This window comes from Vigna radiata, chromosome 6 (assembly GCF_000741045.1).
Source record: "Vigna radiata var. radiata cultivar VC1973A chromosome 6, Vradiata_ver6, whole genome shotgun sequence".
In the NCBI taxonomy this organism is placed as follows: Eukaryota; Viridiplantae; Streptophyta; class Magnoliopsida; order Fabales; family Fabaceae; genus Vigna; species Vigna radiata.
In genome coordinates, this window is record NC_028356.1 from 18,894,926 (window position 1) to 18,917,415 (window position 22,490).

Here is a 22,490-nt window from a genome sequence, read left to right on the forward strand (position 1 = left end):
TTACGATTAAGAAGTTACATATGCCGTAAGGTTCTCTATGTATACCTTTTCTAAATTTTGAAATTGGAAAAAAAAGAAAGTAAGATTTAAGTAGGCAATAAAATAATTGTAAATAAAAAAGATTTTAAATATCTAAAAAAATAATATCAAAGGTCATAGTAAATTTCTAAAAAAAAAAAGTGATAAAGGTATCTATTTGAAAACTCCGAAAAATATTATTTGGAATACTTGAATTTTTTACATTTATTTGGAATTATTTTTTCTTATTTTTTTTACTTTCTTATTTTTATAATCATTTTATCTTTGTATTTTAATTCAATTTCACAAAACCAGTTTGTAAGATACTTATATGTTATAATTTGGTCTTATGTTATAATTTGGTCTTATTTTTAATCAATGTGTTACTTCTAACAATAAAAACTCCTGCAAATTAAAATGAAAACCTTAACAAAATACTCCTGCAAATTAAAATAAAAACCTTAACAAAATAGTTTTTTTTAGTGTCCGTATACCAATGTGGGTAGCTAATCATTTCGTAGATTGTAATTTTGAGATAAACCAACAACCATTGTTTACAAATAGAATGCAGTAATACTAGAAGACAGTAGCATTTATGATACTATTCAGCATCTTGTCAAGAGTATCATTACCAAAATATGAACATGTTTCATATTATGTTGGAGTTTCCTTATAATAAGGAGGAAAATCAAAGAATTTCTTATTATATTGTATTTTCATTTTTTTATGTTGTTGACTTTGTTATATTTGGATTGGGACAACCCAATTGCCCATTTAATATATTTGTTTTTAGAGATAAATAAAAAACATCATGAATATATTTTTATGATATTGTTAATTATAATTCAACCATTCCAATTAAAAATAATCAAAATATAATATATTGAACACATAGAATTCCACTAATTAAGAAAAGAATAATGATAACGATACTTAAACAACATTTTTTTTACAACATTTAAATATCATTTACGTGTCATTCTGTGATTGGTCCATGATGATATTTATGATTATTATTATTGATTGTGAAGTAATTTTGGACCAATCACATAATGACACATATATAATGTTTAAATGTTATCAAAAAAATGTTGTCTAAGTATCATTATCCTCACAAAAATCTAAAGTAAAGAAGACAACAGACAGCCATAGCTTCCTCCGTCGGACCACACTATAATATATAAAGTGAATAATGACAATAGTACAATTATAAGAAGAAGACACTGATAAGGACAAAAGAGACTAATAACCATTGGTATTACATATATGTTTGTGATTTGTGAACCCTGGAAAACATTTGTGTATGCTCCAAATTCATCATCGTACAACATGGCGTCGAACACGAAGAAGAAAGTGTTTGGTTCAGAAGAAGCTTTAGCGATGGTTGAGGAACTGAGAGCAGCGTTTGATTGTGGCAAGACGCGTGGATGCGAATGGAGAATTTCCCAGTTGAAGGCCCTCATCAAGTTGAGTGAAGAACATGAGAAAGAGATTGTTCAAGCTCTTCACTCAGATCTGTCTAAGTCTGAAACTGAAGCCTTTGTGCAAGAGGTACTAATCTCTCTCCAAACTATAATTAATTGCTTTTAGAAATTTATGTTACTTCTATTTTTAATCCAAGGAAATAATAATTTGGTAGTTTATTCTTTTATGATATTATAATCTTTAAAAAGTAATTGTGACAACATAGAATTGATAACCATAATTAATATATTATTCATTTTAGAATTGAGAGGAAAATATATTTAAATTGTTATTTATTTTGATTTCTAAGTACCATGAGATAATAGAACAAATTCTCAATTAAGGGTTAATGTAAATGAAAATTAATCTTTGACATAACTTAATTATTCTTACATGATCAATTATTAATGCATATATATACACTAATAATTAACTACAAAATTATGTCTATTTTTTTATAGACAATATTTTTTCTAAAATTCATCATCTATATATATATATATATATATATATATATATATATATATATATATATATATATATATATATATATATATATATATATATATATATATATATATATATATATATATATATATATATATATATATATTCAACACAAGAGTAATTCTATATACAATTTTTTAATATATTCAACAATCTTAAGCATATTAAATACCTTTATGATATTTTAAACAAATATGATTATGATTCTTGAATTGTAAATCGAAGTCGAAGTTTATGCATATAGAATTTATAATTGTATTGGTATGGTAAATTTGTACATTTTGAAAAATAAGTGTAAAGTTAAATAGGTGATGTGATGAAAAGACAAAAGCATTCCAAATTATAACTATTTTTTCTAATTTACAATATATTATCTTCAGGCTATATATGCCTAGGAAGGAAGATGACATTGAAATAGAACAAATTCATTATATAAATGAAATAAAAAATCAAGCCGTTCACGTTAACAAATATTTTAACATTGTTGGAGAGAAGAAATTGTGATTTTGTCGACAGGATCGAATATTATATCTTATCAGTATTATTGCTTCTGAAGACTACAATTTTAATATAATTAAATAAAAAAATATTAAATTTTTAACAACACATCTAATATTAAATAATATTTGAGAGAGAGAAAAATGTATTCATTGTTATTATTTATTTTCAAGTTATTTTGGGATTTTTATATGAGTCATACTCCCCATACTTGGTTTTTTTTTTCCTCTATTCCAATTTTACATATTTCTTCTTTATTTAATAAATTCAAAACATAATTAATGATTACTTAATAATATTCTAACCACTAACAATTTTTTTAACTACCAACAACTTAAATATTTGTTTGAGAGTATAAATCCTAACCTACATGCACCCCATCGTGGTTTCCATCACTCACACAATAGTATTTTGTTCACTTCACTTTTATTAGCATTTTGTTCACTTCACTTTTACTAGCATTTTGTTCACTTCACTTTTACTGCTTGATAATTTTGAGTTGAGAGGTTATAGATTAGTGGTTTTGATCTATGGTGGTGGTACATGGTGGTGGTACATGGTGGTGGTGATCTGTGAACATTGGAGGAAAAGAAAGAAAGAAGTCGTCTAAGTTAGTTGAAGATTTCAATTAAACCTAACAAAAAAATAAAAAAATTACAAACAAAAATAAATAAAATAACAAAAAAAAATTACTTAAATAATAATTAAATAATCACAAATTAGAAAAAAAAATATGTAGAAAAATAAAATTTAAGGATAATAATAATATATGTTAAATATATCTTTTGGTCCTCATATTTGTACCCAAATCTCAACTAGGTCCTCGTGTTTTTTTTTATCCCAATTGAATCTAAATAATTGTAAATTTGAAGCAATAAAGTCCTCTCCGTTAAATTTCAAGTAACACCGTCTAACAATGTTGACCTGTAATTTTTTGGGGTTGACGTGACAAATGTGTATTAAATTAAATGGGTCTTCGGTTGTACAATGAGTCATTCCACGTGTGTAAAACTTTTATATTTATCCTTATTCAAACGATCCTCTGGTAACCGACTGCCGGAAAGATTTCTCAACTGGATCTCGCCGACGAAACCAACAACGACGCTGTCCCACGTTTGTCGCCATGTCGCTCTAGATTAGCAAGCTCTTTGTCGTTGCCGCCGCAGCGCTTGTTGTCAAAATCCTCACCGCGTTTGTCTCCACTTCCGACACTTGGAGGCTCCCTGCATCAAGGGAAGTCGTTCCTGTGATTGTCGTGTCGCCATTCCCATAGGCCAATTCTAGGTGTTGAGATTGATGGGAGTTCCAATTTTAAAGTTCGTTGGTCTAAAAAAATATTGTACTCTAATGGCCTATTCTCTTTGGATGTTGTTACTGAAGTTGATTTTCTGTGCAAGACAATAAGCCACCCAATGAAACAAGTGAGGCGTTATTGTTGAGGATGGTAGTCGTGGAACCCTTCATAAGACTTTGTCATGTAGCAGAAAATATTTCAAATTAAAAACAAAAGTAACAACGTTGCTTAGACCCTTTTTTCCAATAACTGCATGATTCTATTGGGAAACTACCACCCCTACAACATAAGATATAAACAGTAATACTTAAATAGCAAGTTTGAAAATAGGACAAGAATAATAAAAGGAAAAGTTAGGGGTGTGAATAAATGAATTAAAATGTCAGCTTGAATGAAATATCCATACCCTTTATGCTGAAATGCATGCTTCTTGCAACGTGGAGGAGATCCTCTAATCCTTTGTTTTGTTGATTTTGCAAATCCGGCTTGTGCAGCAACTGCTCTGAGTGCACTACAAGGTATCACTTCTTGTTACCTGCTGAGATAAATGAAATTAATTTCATGTTTGATTGTCGAGTCATTGTATAGGAAATCATCTCCTCATAAAAGGGGACTTGATGGAGGTTGTGAAAATTGTAGAATTACCTTGTATTTTGGCCTTCTGAACCAATATGTGGCTATTATGTTCCTGAATTTTGTGTCAGTGTTTGGGAACTCGTTGAAAAGGGAGGAATGACATTTAGAATTTGAAGCTGTAACTGTGAGCTTCTGAAAGTAGCGTAAAGAATGCAATAAGTCACATTTGAAAATGTAACCAAATAAACTTAATGTTTTGTTATAAAATTTTGGTAAAACATTTTAAAGTTACACTAAATTTATCAATAAAATTCCATATGAACAAGTGTTAGAGTATGATGTGCTTATCTAATTATGATATTATTGTACATTGTATTTAACTGAGCATTTAAAATGGGAAATTGGTAAACACTGTTAGATTGAATATCTTTATGGAAGTTATTTGTGACTTAGTGGTTTATTCAAACTGGTTACTTCATAGAACTGAAGTGGTGAACATTGTCCGATAATCTTCTGCGAACTTGGGATCTCCTTTCTGCAGAGCAGCAATTGCTTGTGCCACGTCAGCTTCCAAAATTGTCTTGTATCTACCAGCACAAGAACTCAATGCTTCCTTTTGAGAATGTCCAATGACTTCCATCGAAGCGAGTCCGTCTTCCTTCTCCAAGAAGGCCAAATCCTCTACTTTCTTAATCAAGGGACTAAAAATATCAGGACCCACTCTTTATCCTCTTCCTTTGATTAACACCAAAGCCAGTTTGAACAAAAGAGAAAACACGAACCCTGATAACCTTTGATTGCTGCCTCGACCTCGCTACCTCGACGCCGCCCCCTTTACCCCACCGCCTCGACCTCACCGCCTCAACGGCAATATCCCCCATCTATCACCATGCTCGACTTCCTCCAACTTTTAAACCTCTCCTCCAACGCCCTCACCGTCGAAATCCCTTCCTCCATCGAAGACCTAATTTCCCTCACAAACCTCTATTGAAATGCTTGAAAGGAAAGACGAAGATGCGTAGGATGAAGAATGTGACTCCCGGGCATTGACGAGGGCAGGGAGTGATCGCTGGTGCAAGAGGCACAGACAAAGAGCGGCTTTTGGCAGGCTTCCAGTGGAAGGGGCACATGGACGAATCGAACATACACCGGAATGAGAGGGATCTAGAGACTGTATAGGTATGGGACTATACGGTTGAAGGATAGCTTAAAGGAATTGATTTGGCTACTCATATCAACAAATGCATTTGCTTTTCGGTAGCCTAACCCATAAGAACTCCATGGTTAAGCGTGCTTAGCCTGGAGTAATTTGGGATGGCTGACCTTTTGGGAAGTTTTCTCAGAAAGTGTGCAAGTGAGGACAAAGCACACTGGAAAGCCTTGTGTTGATGTGTGGGGGCAGTCAACAGTCTCTGTAAGTTGTCGAGGCGTTACAAAGAAGACCCTGTTAGACGGTGTTACTCAAAATTTAACGGAGAGGACTTTATTGCTTCATATTAACAATTATTTGGATTTAATTGAGACAAAAAAAAAAACGATGACCCAGTTGAGATTTAGATACAAATATGAGGACCAAAAGATATATTTAACCTAATAATATACTAAAAAAATTCTTAAAACAAATAAGCCTAAACCACGCAGACACGCAATTCCATTTTAATGTGCGGCGGCAAGCAGCCGCAGATCGAACTACAGTTCACCTTAGTCGCAGTTCCAACTGTAGACAACTTAGATCCCTGACCATGCACCTCCCAAACGCAGATCGACCTACGATTACCATTATTCGCAGATCCAACTACGACGCAACCTAATCTGCATTTTTAAGTGCGGCGGCCATAAACCACAATTCCATGTGCGGTTTGGCCTGCAACTCTCCCCTTCTACACCCAGCCCAGATCAAGCAGAGAAAAAACATACTAAACGCATATCAACCAAGCACAAACATAAATTCTGCCATACAAGCATTTCTCTACCCACATATACTTCAACCAGAAATCAAAATAACCTGGAAGCCAGAAAAAGTTGATGTTCGTCAAATGTGTGAGAAGAAGGCACCAACACAAAATAATTAAGAAGGACAGCTAACCACGACACCAACACGAAATAGTGGGTGCAGAAAGGAACACTCACACTGGAGAAACGAGGGAGGAGGGGAAGGAAGTTCAAAAAATTATGGAAAAAGAGGGAGGAGAGGAGGACTGCAAAGAAGAGAAAGAAGAAAGACTGGTGTAGGGTTTTAAGTGAGATGCAGCTTGAGATGAGATGCGGAAGAGTAAACACATTATTTCTATTTCACCATTAATTATATCTTAACATAAAAATAAATTATCCAAACACTAACAAATAATTACAAATAGTTAAATAAATCTCTAATTGTATTGACCTTTTATTTAAATAATTTTTTCACTTTTTTATTTTGTAAACAAAATAAAAAAAAAATAACGTAGTTATTTAATCTATACTTATATATAAACACGATTTTTTTTTTACGTATTTGTTTTCAATTCTATTTAAGTAACTGTTATTTTAAACTAATATAAATACATTTTGTTTTTATCTTATGACTACTATGATCTAAATTTAATTATTTAATAAATTAAAATAATTATTTTATCACTTTTATACTTTTAATAACTATTTTTTAAAAATTTAAATAATAATTTATAATAAAAACTATTTAATAATAAAACAATATGTAAATTCTTTAATTTTATGATTATTTTTAATAAAAAATGTTTTATAGTTTAATAATCTTTTTTCTAGAATAAAGAAATATAAATACATATAGGCGTATATGTTTCCATAGATTTGCATAAAACTAAAAGAAAAAAAATTTTAAAAATATAAGAAAAAATATAGTTTTTTCAAAAATAATATTTTTTAAAGAAAAATTCTTTAAATAAACCTATTGGAAGATTATTTCCCAAACGAACTTATTTAATTTTGTTTTGTATTTTTTTAATTGAGAGGAAAAAATAATTAGGATTAAAAAGTAAAAATAGAAAAAATTTATTATCAAAATAAAAACAATGATAATAAGGTTGTAAAATTTTAAACTTATCTTTTATTTCTCATTCATATTTTTTACAAATCATTATAATAATAACAAATTTTATTTCAAATCATATTATCAAAATAGAATGGAATAGGTGGAATAATTATCCAAATACTAAAAAATAATTACATTTAAATAAATCTTTAATTGTATTGACCTTTTATTTAAATAAAACTTTTATTTATTTATTTTATAAACAAAATAAAATAATAATCTAATTATTTTATTGATTTATGTAACATTTTAATTTTCATACAATTCAACTATGATGGGATTCGTAATATTTTTAATAACACAAAACTTTTAACTCAAAGAAACATATAAGAAGTTATTCCAAATATTCACATATAGCTTATAATAAAAAATATATATACAAGATTCTTCACTATTACGAAATATTACAAAGAACCAAAAGTATAATATGGTCTTCTAAAAACAAATGAAACTGAAATAAAACTTTTAACTCCATGTCTCAGCTCCATCTCTTCCTAGCACCGGTTCACTATAAACATTTTTCTTTACTCACATCAATCAGGTGATCATTACAAAAGAGAAGAACAAATAAACATACAAATAAACATACAAATAAAACACAAGGGTAAGGTAACTTTTACAAAGAAACAAACACAATTTAGTTCAACCATACATAATAATGTCATTCTCAATTCAAATCAAAACTTAATCACATTCATAACATTTACACTTGACCATCTAGGTATGTGTATTGAAGTCAAATTATGACAAGTTTTGCACTTGTAATGGTACAACAACTGACCCATCCCAAGGTTAATCTATTTACCACCTATGGTCAAAGAATCCAACCATAGATTAGGACCTCCTATTACTCCTCACCACATAACTCTCCTTCTCTACTTGAGATGGAATGACTATTGAAGTGTCAAGATAACTTCCAAGATTGAGTTCCTATATCAATATGTCACACTACTGAATGCCACCATAGAATCTACTCATTAGATTCATGGAATTATGCCAAATGCAAAACTACTGAACGCCACCATGAAGTCTCACCACGAGATCCACAAAATTACGCCAAGCATCAATATCATACCAACAACCAGAATTCATTATCACTCTTATATCATACCTAAAGTAGCATCATACACACCATCATATTCATCAACCATTAACATATACGATATTCACACCAATATGATCAATTTGTATAAAACATTATAAACCAAATAAACTTTTAAAAGTATAGAAAACTTAAAGGAAAATCCAAAATAGAGGTCTAATACTATACTAGCACCCAATGAGCAAGTCACTCGTCCAACAAATTAATAGAAATTAAAGCCCAGACTTACAGTAGAGAAGTTCGCTCAACACCCACCAAACAAAGAGCATAACGCTTAACAGCCCAAAGTTTCTCCTTAGTGCCAAGAACACAAAGAGCTCATTGTCATCGCAACGCTCAACATGCTGGGGTTATAAAGAAAATATTACAAAGATTAAAACTCTTTATAGTAGTGGGAGGAATATAACAATACAAACATATGTACAAATGAAGTTATTATGCTACTACACCTTACAAATCTTCTTTAGTATTCTCATGTTGCCTCTCTGTTTTGCCTGTACCATTATCTATTCATGCATAACATACGATCATAGAAAATGGACAACCACAAACAACAAATAAATACAAGGTAAGCTTATTTATTTGTATAAAGTTCTATCATATATTCATGATCTGGTTCACCATTCATTATTAGACACAAATTAACCCTCCAATATACACATAATATCATTTAATCCCAAATAATCATTCATTAGTACCCTAACAAAATTAAAACTACACTTAATTGTGGAATACATGTATTGAACTAAATACATGTGAAGTCTTGCACCTATCATTAAATCTCTATACAGTGGATTCGAGCAAATTAACTATTGTGACTCCACTTGACACTTACTTAGTGGATTTAAGCAAAAGAACTATTTTGCCTCCACCACTTGCACACATATACCATGATGGGGTTAATTCACTGTAGCCTTGCTAGAATGATTCTCTTTCACTCAGATCCTGCTATAGGAATCTGATATGTTGTCTTTGAAGCTATCAAATTAATATTACTTTTCAAGGCAACTTCAGTATTACTAAGTTACTAGAAGATATTTTCTGTTGATATTTCTAGATTTAATTAATTATCTTTAAAATATCAACTGAATTGTCTCCTAAATTCCATTTACGCCCTTCTTAAATTTCTAAAATTGCAGAGAAATTCAAAAATTTCCTTTATTTACACTTTAGCCCTTTCTCTTTTTTTTTTTTTCAAAATTGCACTTCAAATTTTAGATTTCTCCATCAACTCCAACTCCTTTACCATCAAACCAACAACTTGGACCTTCTTTATACTCAAAGTGTAACAACAACATTGGTCGTCCCAAGGTGGTACTGCAACTCGAAGTCATATTCTTTAAGCATCTCCATCCACCTTTGCCTCATGTTCAACTTCTTTTGGTCGCTCTTATGGTCATTGAACACCTTAAGCTAAGTCCCATGAAAGATAATGCATCCACTATATATTTTAAGACTATAACAAGCTTAAGATTATGAATGATATAATTCTTCTCATGAACCTTCAATTGTCAAGAAGCATAAATTATTTAAGTGTCAAGAAACTTGAATCACCATACTTTTCTCCTGTATCAACATACATTCCAATTCATAGTATGATACATCACACTAAACCTAAAAGATTTCTTGTGCTAGATATAATAAGGTATCAACATACATTCCAACTCATAGTATGATGCATCACACTAAAACCTAAAAGATTTCTTGTGCTAGATATGATAAGCTAAGCAACCAAAAAGATTTCTTTTTATTTTATGTTTAGTTATATTAAAAAACCATAAATTATTATTTTATGTTTTATTCCTTCTTTTAAAATAATTAAAATCTAAACTCTGCTTTTAGTTAGTTATTTTAAATTTGTTTCATAATTTTGGTTTTGATTTTTAATTTTTAATTTTGTTTCCTCCCTATTTTAGAAAAAAAAAAGAAAAAGTCAGAAAACTCTAAATTCGTTTATTTGGATAAAAAAAATATTCCAATGAATCTATTTAAAGGAAGTTTTCTTCAAAAAGTATTATTTTGGTTATATATATATATATATATATATATATATATATATATATATATATATATATATATATATATATTCTGACTATTTTATATTTGCATTCTCTCTTTCATGTTAATATTGTTCAAAGTAGAAAATAATTATCAATTCAATAATATTTTTTTTCATAATTTAAATTCAATAATATTTTTTTTTTCATAATTTGTCCTTAGATTGAAAATTGTTTTTACAAGTTAAGAATCCGATAATCAAATTTTAAAAATATATTTAAATATGAATGATTGGATTAATTACTATTATTATTATTATTATTATTTAATTTTAAAATGTTATTATAAATAATGGCAACAATATATAATATAAATTTGGATAGAGGAAGTTTATATAATTTAATATAGTGCTTAAAGCTGCCTGTATAATTCTATGGTCTAAAATAAGGACATCCAACATTACATTGAGGTGATGATTCTTAGTTATATTTGAACCCTCAATAGCGTATATATAATAATCACACATGAATATTATTAAATGATGTAACATCCCACCAAATATTGGTGGGAAATTTGTGCTTTTGAAATCTGAAAAGCACGCAAGTAGTTCAACCAGAAAAGAAGGAGAAGGTTATGATCATAGTTTTTCCTTATATTAACGTTAGGAATGACTTATGTACATGGCTTCTCATCCAAGCTTGCTTATTGACTTTTGAGAGCTCAATATTTTTTTTTTTTTAAAAAAAAAAATATATATATATAAAGGTTATATAATACGTTACTCTAACTAATAAATTAAAGGTGTCAAGTTCGTAAATACAGATGATATCTAAATACAAAAAAATCAATATGAAGTTTATGTAACACGTTTACGATAGTTAATGAATCTTTTTCGACAATAATGAGACTCAAATTAAATTTACATAAGAGATCATTATTATTTTTAATTCTAAGATCTTAAAACAATATGACTATAGATTATAGATCTTTTTCATTATATATGTTATTTAAATTTTTTATCATTTAATATAAGATTTAAACTTAAATTAGTGTTACAATGTACATCAATTATTTTAATCAAGTGACAATTGAATCTGTTGTATTTTTAACAATTTTTTTATCTCGTGACTCATTTCAGATTAATACATTTCTTCAAGATAATACAAATACTTTATTATTGTTTAAATGTTTATCAAAAAGATTTTGGAATACATAAATCATGTTATAATAGTGTAAATCTGTTGCTTCGTGCTGTTATTATCAACACTTATTAAAAACAATTACTTAAAAATAAAAAATTATAAAAGAGATTTATTATATAAAAAATAAAATTCAAACAGTAATAATTAACTTTTAGTCAATAATATAGTGTATAGTTGAAAGACTATGCTATTGATGTAAACATAATTTTAATTAGTGAGAGGATTAAAATTATGTAATTGTAACATTTAAAAAATTCAATTGATGAAATTAGAATAACATACGTTACATTTAAATATATCAGTTAAACTATAAAAAAATTGAATTCTTACAATTTCAATATATAAAATGATAAAAAAATTCCAATTAAACCTAAAGTAACAACAACAATAATAATTATAATAATAATAATAATAATAATAATAATAATAATAATAATAATAATAATAATAATAATAATAAAAACTAACCAAGCAATAAGGAAAGTGTTAGGACCACCAAACTTTACTAAATTAAACTTCCCAAATTATGGAAACCTGACAAAACATATGCAATTAACATTGAAACAACTTTCAAAGGGACAAGCAACTTTTTTTGTCCGTTACGCGCTTCCATCACGTCTAACTGTACTCTCATTCCATAACATATCAACTAGCCAATTATCGAACAGTTTTTTTTTTTTTTTTTTTTACTTTACTATAGAAAATTATTTGATGATATTTTTATCATAAGTAATTTTATAAATTTGAAAAAATAGTTGCTTAATAAAGAAAATTAAAAAAATATATACATCACATGACGGAGTTTATTGGTTAATAATATAGCTAATTATTGAAATAAAAAATATTATTAAATCATAAAATAATTTTATTATAAATAATTATTTTATTGTACCGACGTTTTTATATTATGATAATAATTTAAAATTTAAAAAATAGATAATAAAATTAAAAAAGTTGTGTCAGAGAATTCAACTTATTAAATAATATAGATAAATAATCATTCTAAAATAGTTAAAATATAAATAAAATAAGTATATATATATATATAAATTTATTATAGTTTATTTTACGATTAAAATTTAAGTATATTTATTCTGTTTTAATTAAATTTTGTAATTAAAAATTTCATTAATCATTTATAATGTGATGTAAAATTATTTTAAACTTTAAAAACAGTTTATAGAGAAATAAATAAAAGAAGATGGATTAAAGTTAATGAATATTTGAGAAGATAAGAAAACATAAGATTGATAATATATTTGTATTATAATATTAGTTGAAATTACATCTAAGATATTAAGGACGTGTTTATTTAAGTGAACAGATTTAAGGGAAATTAATTAAATGAAATTGAGATAATTTGTGAATAAAATATGTATGTGTTGTTTTTTATAAAGGGAATTTCAGATAATTAATAGTAAATTTAGAAATAAATTTATAAAAGTTTATGAGAAATTACATTTATGAATAAGATATTTTTTGATAAAATTATTTTAAAATATTAGAATTAATAAAAAATATTTTTCGGTCATGCAAAAATATCACCGTCTAGTAAGTTATTTAAAAGATGTAAAAACAATATAATAGAAATACTTAAACACTTCAATGTTTTCTTCATATGCTAGATAGAAGAAGTGAATGATCAATCCCACAAATCTTTTCTCAATGTCAACTTTAATATGAGAGTTGAAGTAATAATCTTCTTATTTAAATTGTTGTAAAATAAAGTTGTTTAATTGGACTATTTACTTAAAACTTATATTTAAATTCAATTTAGAAGGATAAAATTACCAATTATTTACTGTTACAATTTATAATTGTAATTAATTGTCCTAAAATATGATAAAACGTATTCATATCATTAATTAAAATTAATAAATTTTAAATGAATTAAATACAATTCAATAACTTTTATAGAAAATATTAAATGTATTTAAATTAATAATCATCAACATGTCTAGTGCACATGATTAAAATTAAAAGAAAAACTGCTGTCCATGTTTGAATTCTTCTAAATAAACCTAACCACTATGATTAATATTTTAAAATATTTAAAATACTGAAATAAAGTATGCTATTTATTTACAATTATTATTGGCCTAAATTCTTCAAATCTGCCTTAATTAACATATCAAATAGTCATTATGTTTTAATAATGTGCCTAAAGCATAAACTATGGTCTTATCATTATTTTATATTAACCCATAAAAAATGCATATCAACAAAATAAGAAAGCATACAATTGGATCTTGTTAACTAAGATAAGTTGATAACGTAGCATATAATTGTAAATTTATAAAGAAAGATATTTTTCCTCTAAGAAACATATATCAGATTTTTAATCATTAATTAATGCTAAGAAAAATATAAAATATATTAATAATTTATTAATCATAATGATATTATCCTTTTGTGAAAAGCCTGGAACCCAAGCAAGTTAAAAATCTTCAAGGTAGTAAACCTGTTCTTTGTCTGTATTGTGTAAGCTATAAGATTGGATATCCTAACTCAACACTGCTCCACATCGTGTATTTTTCTTCTTCCTTTTTGTGGCGTCGTTTTGTCCGCAACACGCACAGCAGCAATGTCGTTTCAAGACTCAGACAAAACGACGTCCACGGAGAGTGCGTTCGACGCGCCGGCGGCGTCGCGGCTCGTGATGGAGTTGCGTGGAGCCTTTGCTACGGGCAAAACTCGCAGTTACGATTGGCGAGTGACGCAGCTCAAAGCGCTCGAGAAACTCCTCGCCGATCACGAGCCGGAGATCATCGACGCGCTCCGAAAAGACCTCGCGAAGCCGCCGCTCGAAACCGTGGCTTACGAGGTGCTGTTGTTTATTCCGCTCTCGTTGTTACTCTGTGTTTTACTTTCTCTGTAATTGTGTGCGTGTCGTTTGACCTCGGTAGTGGAAGAGGAATGTTTCGAAAATTGTTCTTCACAGGTGGATTTCGTGATAGAGATTTTGTGCAGGTTCATTTATTACGGTGACTGAGTGATGCCGTGTGTCACGGCCTTTTTTTTTTTTTTTTTTTTTTTTCTGAGCAATGTTTTTTGTGTGCAGTGTTGACGTGTTGCATAGTGTTGTTTTGGGGATATTTCTATTTATTTATTTTAGTTTTGTTGGAAGGGGTATAATTGAATTTATCGGTTGGTTATTTGTCTGTGGGATTGCGGTTCGCCTTTCTTTGCCTGTGGTGGTGGATACGTTGCCGTTTGGGACTGGGTGGTTTGGTGTGAGCATTAATGGTGCACTCTTTGCTTTAGGATGAGTCAATATGTGGGCCTCGGAGTTTTTTTGTGAGTCTACTGCAGGTCGTTTTGGCTGTTTTAATTCATAGATTTTGTTAACGCCAGTACTTGTGGCTTAATCGAGGCAACTAAAAAGAGGCAGACAACTAGAAACTGTGAATTGATAAAAAATAACTGTTTCTTATGCTTTTTCTTTTTCAATTTGTTATAATAAAAAAATCAACCCATATAAATATAGCGGTATGTGATTGGATGAGGAGATATTTGTTCACAAGGGTAAATGAACCTTCATCATTTTTAGTTGGTTGAATGACTGAATTTGTTTCCAGTACCGTTTAATGTAGAGCAGTCAAACTGGTTACTTAAACTACTGTCACTGCATATGTTGTTGCAGGCCACTCTGTCCTTGCTCTATTATGGTTTCTGATTATTTTTTTAATTAAATTGAGCGTTTGTGGTTTGTTGCTTGAAAACTGTTTACGGGCACAGAATTTTTGGGGTAAGTGGATGAAGGGAAAAAGTCGGGAGAGAAGCTGATGATGTCATAATAATGTTATCGGAAATGAGTAGGGTGATACAGGATTAAAATGATTGACAGCAAATTGTAAGAGAAGTTGAATGTATGATCACAATAACTTGTTCGGAAGCACTTCTATTCTTTAATGCGGTTGACAAAAGGGATTTCAGTTAGTTGAGATACCTCTGGCTATGAAGTTACTAAATGGCGCATGCTCACATCATTTGGTACTACTTTTTAAGTACAAAACAATTCACACATTATGTGCTTGTTTAAGCAGGACATATGTGCCAATCAGGATTACCTAAACCTGTAGGATTGAAAAGTAATAAATGTAAACAGTCCAATGAAGTGTCTATATAAGCTTTCGTCTGAGACCTGTGGCATGCCTGGCATCCTTTATCTTAAAGTAGTGCATCCTCGCCTTTCACATTTGTTACCAAAAAACGAAAATCTTTGCGTTTGGAGGAGATCCTTGGTATCTTGGTGTTTTACATCGTTATCTTTTTGAGTAATGGCAGGCAATTCTAATTACAGCTCTTGAAATTGCAATGATAATTTTCATTGAGTGTATGCATATTAAATTGGCTATCTCTATTTTTAAAATTTTGGACTTTGAAATCTTAGGCTGCTCAATCCTTGCTATCTTGTTTTCAAACTTTCTCCACTTGATTTTTGAACGAGGCTTTTAGGTTGATACTCTGCACCTTAATAGGAGATCTCTGATGATGTGAAATCAGTGGTCCCGTGTATATCCAGTTATTAATAACCCTTAGATAGGAAAGAGACTAAATCTATTTTACCCAAGGGATGGTAAATTTTTTTAGAGATTAAGAAATAATATTGGCTAATTATTACTACCAAACATTTTGGAGCCTTTAATAAGGACATGAATCTGAAATGCAGAATGAAACCTAGTTTCCGGACTACTGCTTATAAAGTTGTGTCGATATTTTCTACAATGGTGTAAGTATGATATTTTCCAACTTCTCGTAACTGTGGGTAGGTTTGTGTTGCAGATTGCTATGTTGAAAAACTCAAGTAAAGTTGCGCTCAAAGAATTGAAACATTGGATATCTCCTGAAAAGGTATATTTATGTGAATTTCTTTCCTGATACTGTTCGACACAACTCTTTTTTATTTATCACATGAACTTACCTTTATTGCAGGTCAAAACTTCACTCGCAACTTTTCCTTCTTCAGCTGAAATAGTATCTGAGCCACTGGGGGTTGTTCTAGTCATCTCGGCATGGAACTACCCTTTTCGTATGTTAATATTTTGACGACCTTTTTTCATTTGCTTTTGAGCTGACTTCTCACCTTTTTCTCTCCTCCAAGCTCTTCAAAATCTATAGTGGTGATAATATTACATTTTCCATCTATCTTTCCAGTTTTGTCACTTGATCCAGTCATTGGAGCTATTGCAGCTGGTAATGCTGTGGTTTTAAAACCATCAGAAATTGCTCCAGCCACATCATCACTGATGGCAAAACTGCTGGGAGACTACATGGATAACTCATGTATTAGAGTTGTTGAGGGAGCAGTTGATGAAACATCCGCATTGCTGGAGCAAAAGTGGGACAAAATTTTCTATACAGGTTCTTGTTTGCAACTCTTCTGTTGTCTTGACGGCTTATTAGAATCCTTAAATGATATTGCTTCTCTAATTGATAATATTTTTTTTTCTTTTAAGGCATGTTGTGGTGTTAGCGATATACCGTAACTAACTTTTTTCAACTGTTTATTATTTTACGAAATCTATATGAGTCCCTCCAAATGACGTGGACCACATAGATTTTACTCTATTATTATTATGAAAATGTTTTCAAATGAGCCATTTGCAAGCATTTTTCTTTATTTATGTTATTAATACATAATACCAATTTTGACACTCCTTTTGGATAATTTGATGCATGCTATAATTTTGGATAATTTTTTTTTTTGGTTAGCCGATGGATAGTTTGATGCATGCTATTATCAGCGATCATACATATGCAATATTGCTTGTTTCTATTACTTTAACAAGTCTGATAACAATGAAAGTTTATATTCCTTTAGTTTGGTGGATTACAACGGAAGTATTTCATTTCTTAATTGTGTTGTAGGCATCATAGGCATCTAATCTATAAACTTTTATATAGCTGTTCTTGAAATTCTTCTTTCATTTCTATCGTTTAGAAAAGGTAAACATATCATTCTCAACAATGATTGGCAATGTTGTTATGGTTTAAAGATTTGTAAAGATTGGAGTACATATAGATAGTACTGTTATTGGTCATGGAGATAGTTCACATAATAATTTTGAGCATTAACCCTGCTTATTGAAATATGTTCTGAAGCATATAGCCCTATACCTTGTTGAATCGCATGATTTACGTCAATTCTCAAGTTTAGGTCATATATCCTTCGGAAAACATGATGGAAATTTGTTGACCAACATATTGAAGGCGTCTCAGTGATGGATGAGATAAATTTAAGTGGAAACTTTGGAAAGTTGTATCTAATTGATACGCAACAGGAAATTTGTGTAGGAAATCGCTTATAGGTATTATGGCACTTGACAGTGCTCTAAACAATATATGGATAATTGAGGATAAGAGATAAGTTAGTTGTGACTCTCTTGGCTCTTGAGCATTATTCTACTTTCAATTGGTTGAGTTGTGACCAAGTCCCCTTGTACTTGTTTTAAAATTACAGATGCATTAACTGTGGGTGTAATCTGTAACATATTGTAAGACTATTAGTGCCAGTCCTATTCAAGAAATCCACTTTATTATCGTTTTTTTAGGATCTGATCCTTGATTTTCTGTTTATAAGTTTAGTACAATGTGTCCCGTGTAATTGTTGGATTTTTAGGTAATGGACGAGTGGCACGTGTTGTGATGGCTGCTGCTGCAAAACACCTTACACCAGTTGTGCTGGAGCTCGGAGGAAAATCTCCGGTTGTAGTCGATTCAAACATCAATTTAAAGGTATACCTTGTCATGTTTTATTTTATCTGGTACTTACCCATCACTCTGACCTCTTTGCTTTTTTTTATCTAAATTAATTTGATTTTGAATTGTCCAGGTAGCAACAAGACGAATAATTGCCGGGAAGTGGGGTTGTAATAATGGACAAGCCTGCATTTCTCCAGATTATGTTATAACAACAAAAGAATATGCTCCCAAGTTGGTAATAAGTTTTTCCAAATTGTAATTTGAAATTTCTTATTTTTCTGTTTGTTTAGTGCTTGCTGTGTCTTATTTCTAGGTGGATGCGCTAAAGACTGAATTGGAGAAATTTTATGGAAAGAACCCATTGGAATCAGAAGATTTGTCTCGTATTGTAAACTCCAATCACTTCAATCGCTTGAAAAAGCTCTTGGATGATGATAAGGTTTCTGGTAAGATTGTTCATGGAGGCAAAAAGGATGAAATTAAATTGTAAGTTCTGGATATGCTTTTCCGGGTACTTTATGGAAAAATTCTTGATTTAGTGAAACAGAATTGATATTGACTCTAGCATTTCTTCTTTTCTCAACATTGCAGGAAGATTAGCCCCACTCTTCTCTTGGATGTCCCACGGGATTCTTTGATTATGAGTGAGGAGATATTTGGTCCTTTACTTCCCATCCTCACAGTAGGTGTTAAGATACCATTACACCACACTGATTGTTTTGTGAGATAATAGTAAAAATCTAGTTAGTTTCTTTGGTTTCTTGCTTTTACCGTAGTGAGTAGTCTAATGAAAACATTTATGCACAGTTTTTCAAATGGCTCAAGAATGATTGGTACCTTTTATGGTAAGCCCATTTTCTTTTTCTTGAAACAGGTAGACAAACTGGAAGAAAGCTTTGTTGTGATCAATTCAGGACCAAAGCCTCTCGCTGCATATATATTTACAAATAACAAGAAGCTCAAGGAACTATTTGTTAGGAATATTTCAGCTGGCGGCGTGGTTGTTAATGACACTACTTTACATGTAATTGTTTTTATACTCTAACCCTTGAATACCTCCGGTTCTTATGTGCAAGCAGAACAGCAGTATAAGTTATCACTTAAATTTTCTTCAAAACTAAATAAAGACCGGAGGCAATGCGGTAAATTGTATTACTGTAGAAGATTAAAAGAAAATAACTTCAAAATAATATCTTAAAATTTTTTCGGATTTCATTATATACACTAGGAGATTCTTTAAATAGAATGTGTTGTTTCCGACCCATGCATTTACTGTTTTTGGTTCATCCTGAAATGAGTTTCTTCATATTAAATGTGGCTTTTTTAATGCAGCTTGCGGTTCATACTTTGCCATTTGGAGGAGTTGGTGAGAGTGGAGTGGGGGCATACCACGGAAAATTCTCATTTGATGCATTTAGCCACAAAAAGGCAGTTCTCTATCGCAGTTTTATTGGTGATGCATCAGTTAGGTACCCACCATACACAAGTACAAAGCAAAGATTGCTAAAAGCTCTCATTGGTGGTGGCATACTTGGTATTATTCGTGCCCTGTTTGGTTGGTCCTAGGCTTTAATTTTTAGTATATTAGTATCTCCATGCTATTAATACCGCTTTCATTATGGATGTAAGTTAATTTTATGTATATATTGCTGTTCTTCATACGATTTCTTTTAAGACGCTTTGTGGTTATCATGTTCTATCAGTTTCCATGCTAATAAGCACTGATATTGGTATCATAATGGCAAATCTTGGTTTTGATTAGTTGTGTTGATCTCTCTTGGCACCAAGTTCTATAACATCTTTAAAGAGTTGTGAAGTGAATATTTAAAAAAAATGGGTATGAAAGGATCATTTCCCTTCTATAAATTTTTTACCCTTGAATTTTATTTATAATATTTTGATTTTGGGCTATTCTCCTTTGAAGATATATAGATGAATAATAGGAGTATGTTTTGTTCAATGCCTTTTCGAACACAATTCTTACTGAAAATCACAAAGTTTCTTAGTTTTTACATTTTTATTTAATGAATCTCTTGTGATTTGGTAACTTTTAATAAATTGTAACCAAGATAATCTTGTGATAACACCTTATGTGTGCGAGACAGAGAGAGAAAGGTTAGAATAAGTAAATGTAGATCATATAGTCACGATAATTAGGTTTAAAGTTGAGTGAAAAAAGTATTCAGTTGAAATTATAATATTATAGACGCGAGTTGTATATATTTAACATCAATAATTTTGTATAAAATGTGATTTTATTTATTCGTATGTAAAAGTTGTAATTACGGGTCCCTTTTATTTCTAGAAGCGAGATATTTTTCTTTTGATCTTATAAGTACAAAAATGTTTAATCATTTTTAAAGTGCAAAGTAGTTGTCAATTCGAAGATTCCTGAAATTATGGGTTAGGATCGAAATAGTTTACATGGTTATATTTTTTTAGACTTAAATACTTATTTTGTACTTATATTAAGAGATCAATTTTTGTTTAGTATCTAGTTTTTTTTTAGTATTTAGTTTTAAAAATAAAGACATTAATCTTATATTATGAAAATTATACCAATAAGGTTTTATTCATTAAGTTGACAATAACAATATTAATTCTGGTGTATTTTTTCTATTCTCTTTTATGTTGTTCAACTTTTTCTATCTAGTTCAGCTTTTTCATTCTATCAAACTTAAAGGAATGAACGTTAATATTTTTTTATTTTCTTTGCAGGTGTCCTTTCCCCAACTTGTTCAAACTTGCCACCAAAGTGTTGAGAGAGTGCAGGATATCATCGTTTCAGTTAGAGTGTTTTCCAACCAGCAAGAATTGTCATTCTGTCTCAGCTTGCTTTTCCCTTTTGATTCCATTTCTTAAAATGATAAAAATAATCAATTATGATATTAATTAAGATGTAAATTCAGTTATTTAAACACAGAATTTAAGTAATTGAACATTTTTATTAAACACAGAATCCAAATTAACGGATAAACTGATTGTAGAATGAAAATAATTTTTATTTATGTACTACAACATATATAATTTTTATGTTATGTAATTTTTATTTATGTACTACAACATATATTTTGGAAATAAAATTCATTGTGAATACTGCAGCAGCATCGTACATTAAATTTTGAAGATATGAAAATGAAAGTCATCAATTATGTATGTGTAGGGCTCGGTAGAATAAACTGATCTATCTGACTGCAGTATATTATACCAATGTTTAATTTAACTTTAACTAATTCAATTTATCCCTAATTCAATTTCTAATTTAACTTTAATTCATTTTTTAATTGAACCCTAACTATATTAATTTACACACGTAACAATTATTTATTTTTTTAAAACACTTAACAATGCCACATCATCACATATTAGACACTTAGCAGTTCTGCCGTTAGTCAAGTTAATGTCGTAACCAAAAAGGACCTACTTGAACAGTTTTTGCGAAAGCTAGGACTAAAGTGAACTTTTTAAAAAAGGAAGGACCACTTTGAACAAACTCTCCCAAAGGAGGGACCAAAATAGGTATTAAACTTTATACTAAAAAAAACTGATCTATTTTTACTATAACTTAAATATACTGTTTTATAGTTCAGTTTTTAAAAACTGAACTTAAGAAATTTTCGGTTCGGTTAACTATAGTTAAGTGTACTGATCCCTTGTGTTTAAGCCCCTTCTTGTGCATCACTCTCTCATCTTGCTCCCATATCATATTATGATTTGGGTTCGAATATTGTTATTAGGAAAAATTATAACTTAAAATAAATTTCAATTATTAATTTTAGTAAAATACTTTAATATGTTAATGTAATTATTATTTTAATCTATTTAATTAAAAAACACAATTATTAGAGCTCCTCACAGTAAAATTTAATCTTATATATTTTTTCGTTTTTCAAACAGAATCATAAATTAGAAATAATAAAAGGAATGAGTTAGAAATAAAGAGAAGAATAGTATAGGAAATAAAATCAATAATTTTTAAAATATAAGTCATTCTCTTGTTAATAAAGGTGTGAAAATTATATTACAAACTAATTTTTAATAATAGTTAAAACTAAACGTGCCCAAAGCAGAAAGTCA

At 29.6% G+C, this 22,490-nt stretch overlaps 1 protein-coding gene across 2 annotated transcripts; it reads left to right on the top strand.

Annotated features, from left to right (window-relative positions):
• Positions 1 to 1,332: 1,332 nt before the first annotated feature.
• Positions 1,333 to 21,286, top strand: LOC106765066 (aldehyde dehydrogenase family 3 member H1). 2 transcript variants are annotated; one of them, XM_014649558.2, is made up of 11 exons: positions 1,333 to 1,569; positions 16,494 to 16,562; positions 16,644 to 16,740; positions 16,866 to 17,072; positions 18,331 to 18,446; positions 18,544 to 18,648; positions 18,727 to 18,899; positions 19,005 to 19,095; positions 19,288 to 19,437; positions 19,746 to 19,947; positions 21,132 to 21,286. In XM_014649558.2, exons 1-11 carry the CDS (start codon positions 1,348 to 1,350, stop codon positions 21,173 to 21,175), a joined length of 1,476 nt encoding a protein of 491 aa, XP_014505044.2. In that variant the 5' UTR covers positions 1,333 to 1,347; the 3' UTR covers positions 21,176 to 21,286. The 2 variants fall into 2 exon arrangements, with proteins under 2 accessions (XP_014505044.2, XP_014505043.2); XM_014649557.2 differs by lacking the exon at positions 1,333 to 1,569 and adding an exon at positions 14,179 to 14,532.
• Positions 21,287 to 22,490: the final 1,204 nt, after the last annotated feature.

Excerpts from the sequence above, each read along its gene's own strand:
- LOC106765066 (XM_014649557.2), top strand. The coding sequence starts at position 14,293 with ATGTCGTTTCAAGACTCAGACAAAACGACGTCCACGGAGAGTGCGTTC. Across the intron at positions 18,900-19,004 it reads AAAAAGGATGAAATTAAATT|GAAGATTAGCCCCACTCTTC; the intron begins GTAAGTTCTGGA and ends TCAACATTGCAG. Across the intron at positions 19,438-19,745 it reads TTAATGACACTACTTTACAT|CTTGCGGTTCATACTTTGCC; the intron begins GTAATTGTTTTT and ends TTTTTAATGCAG.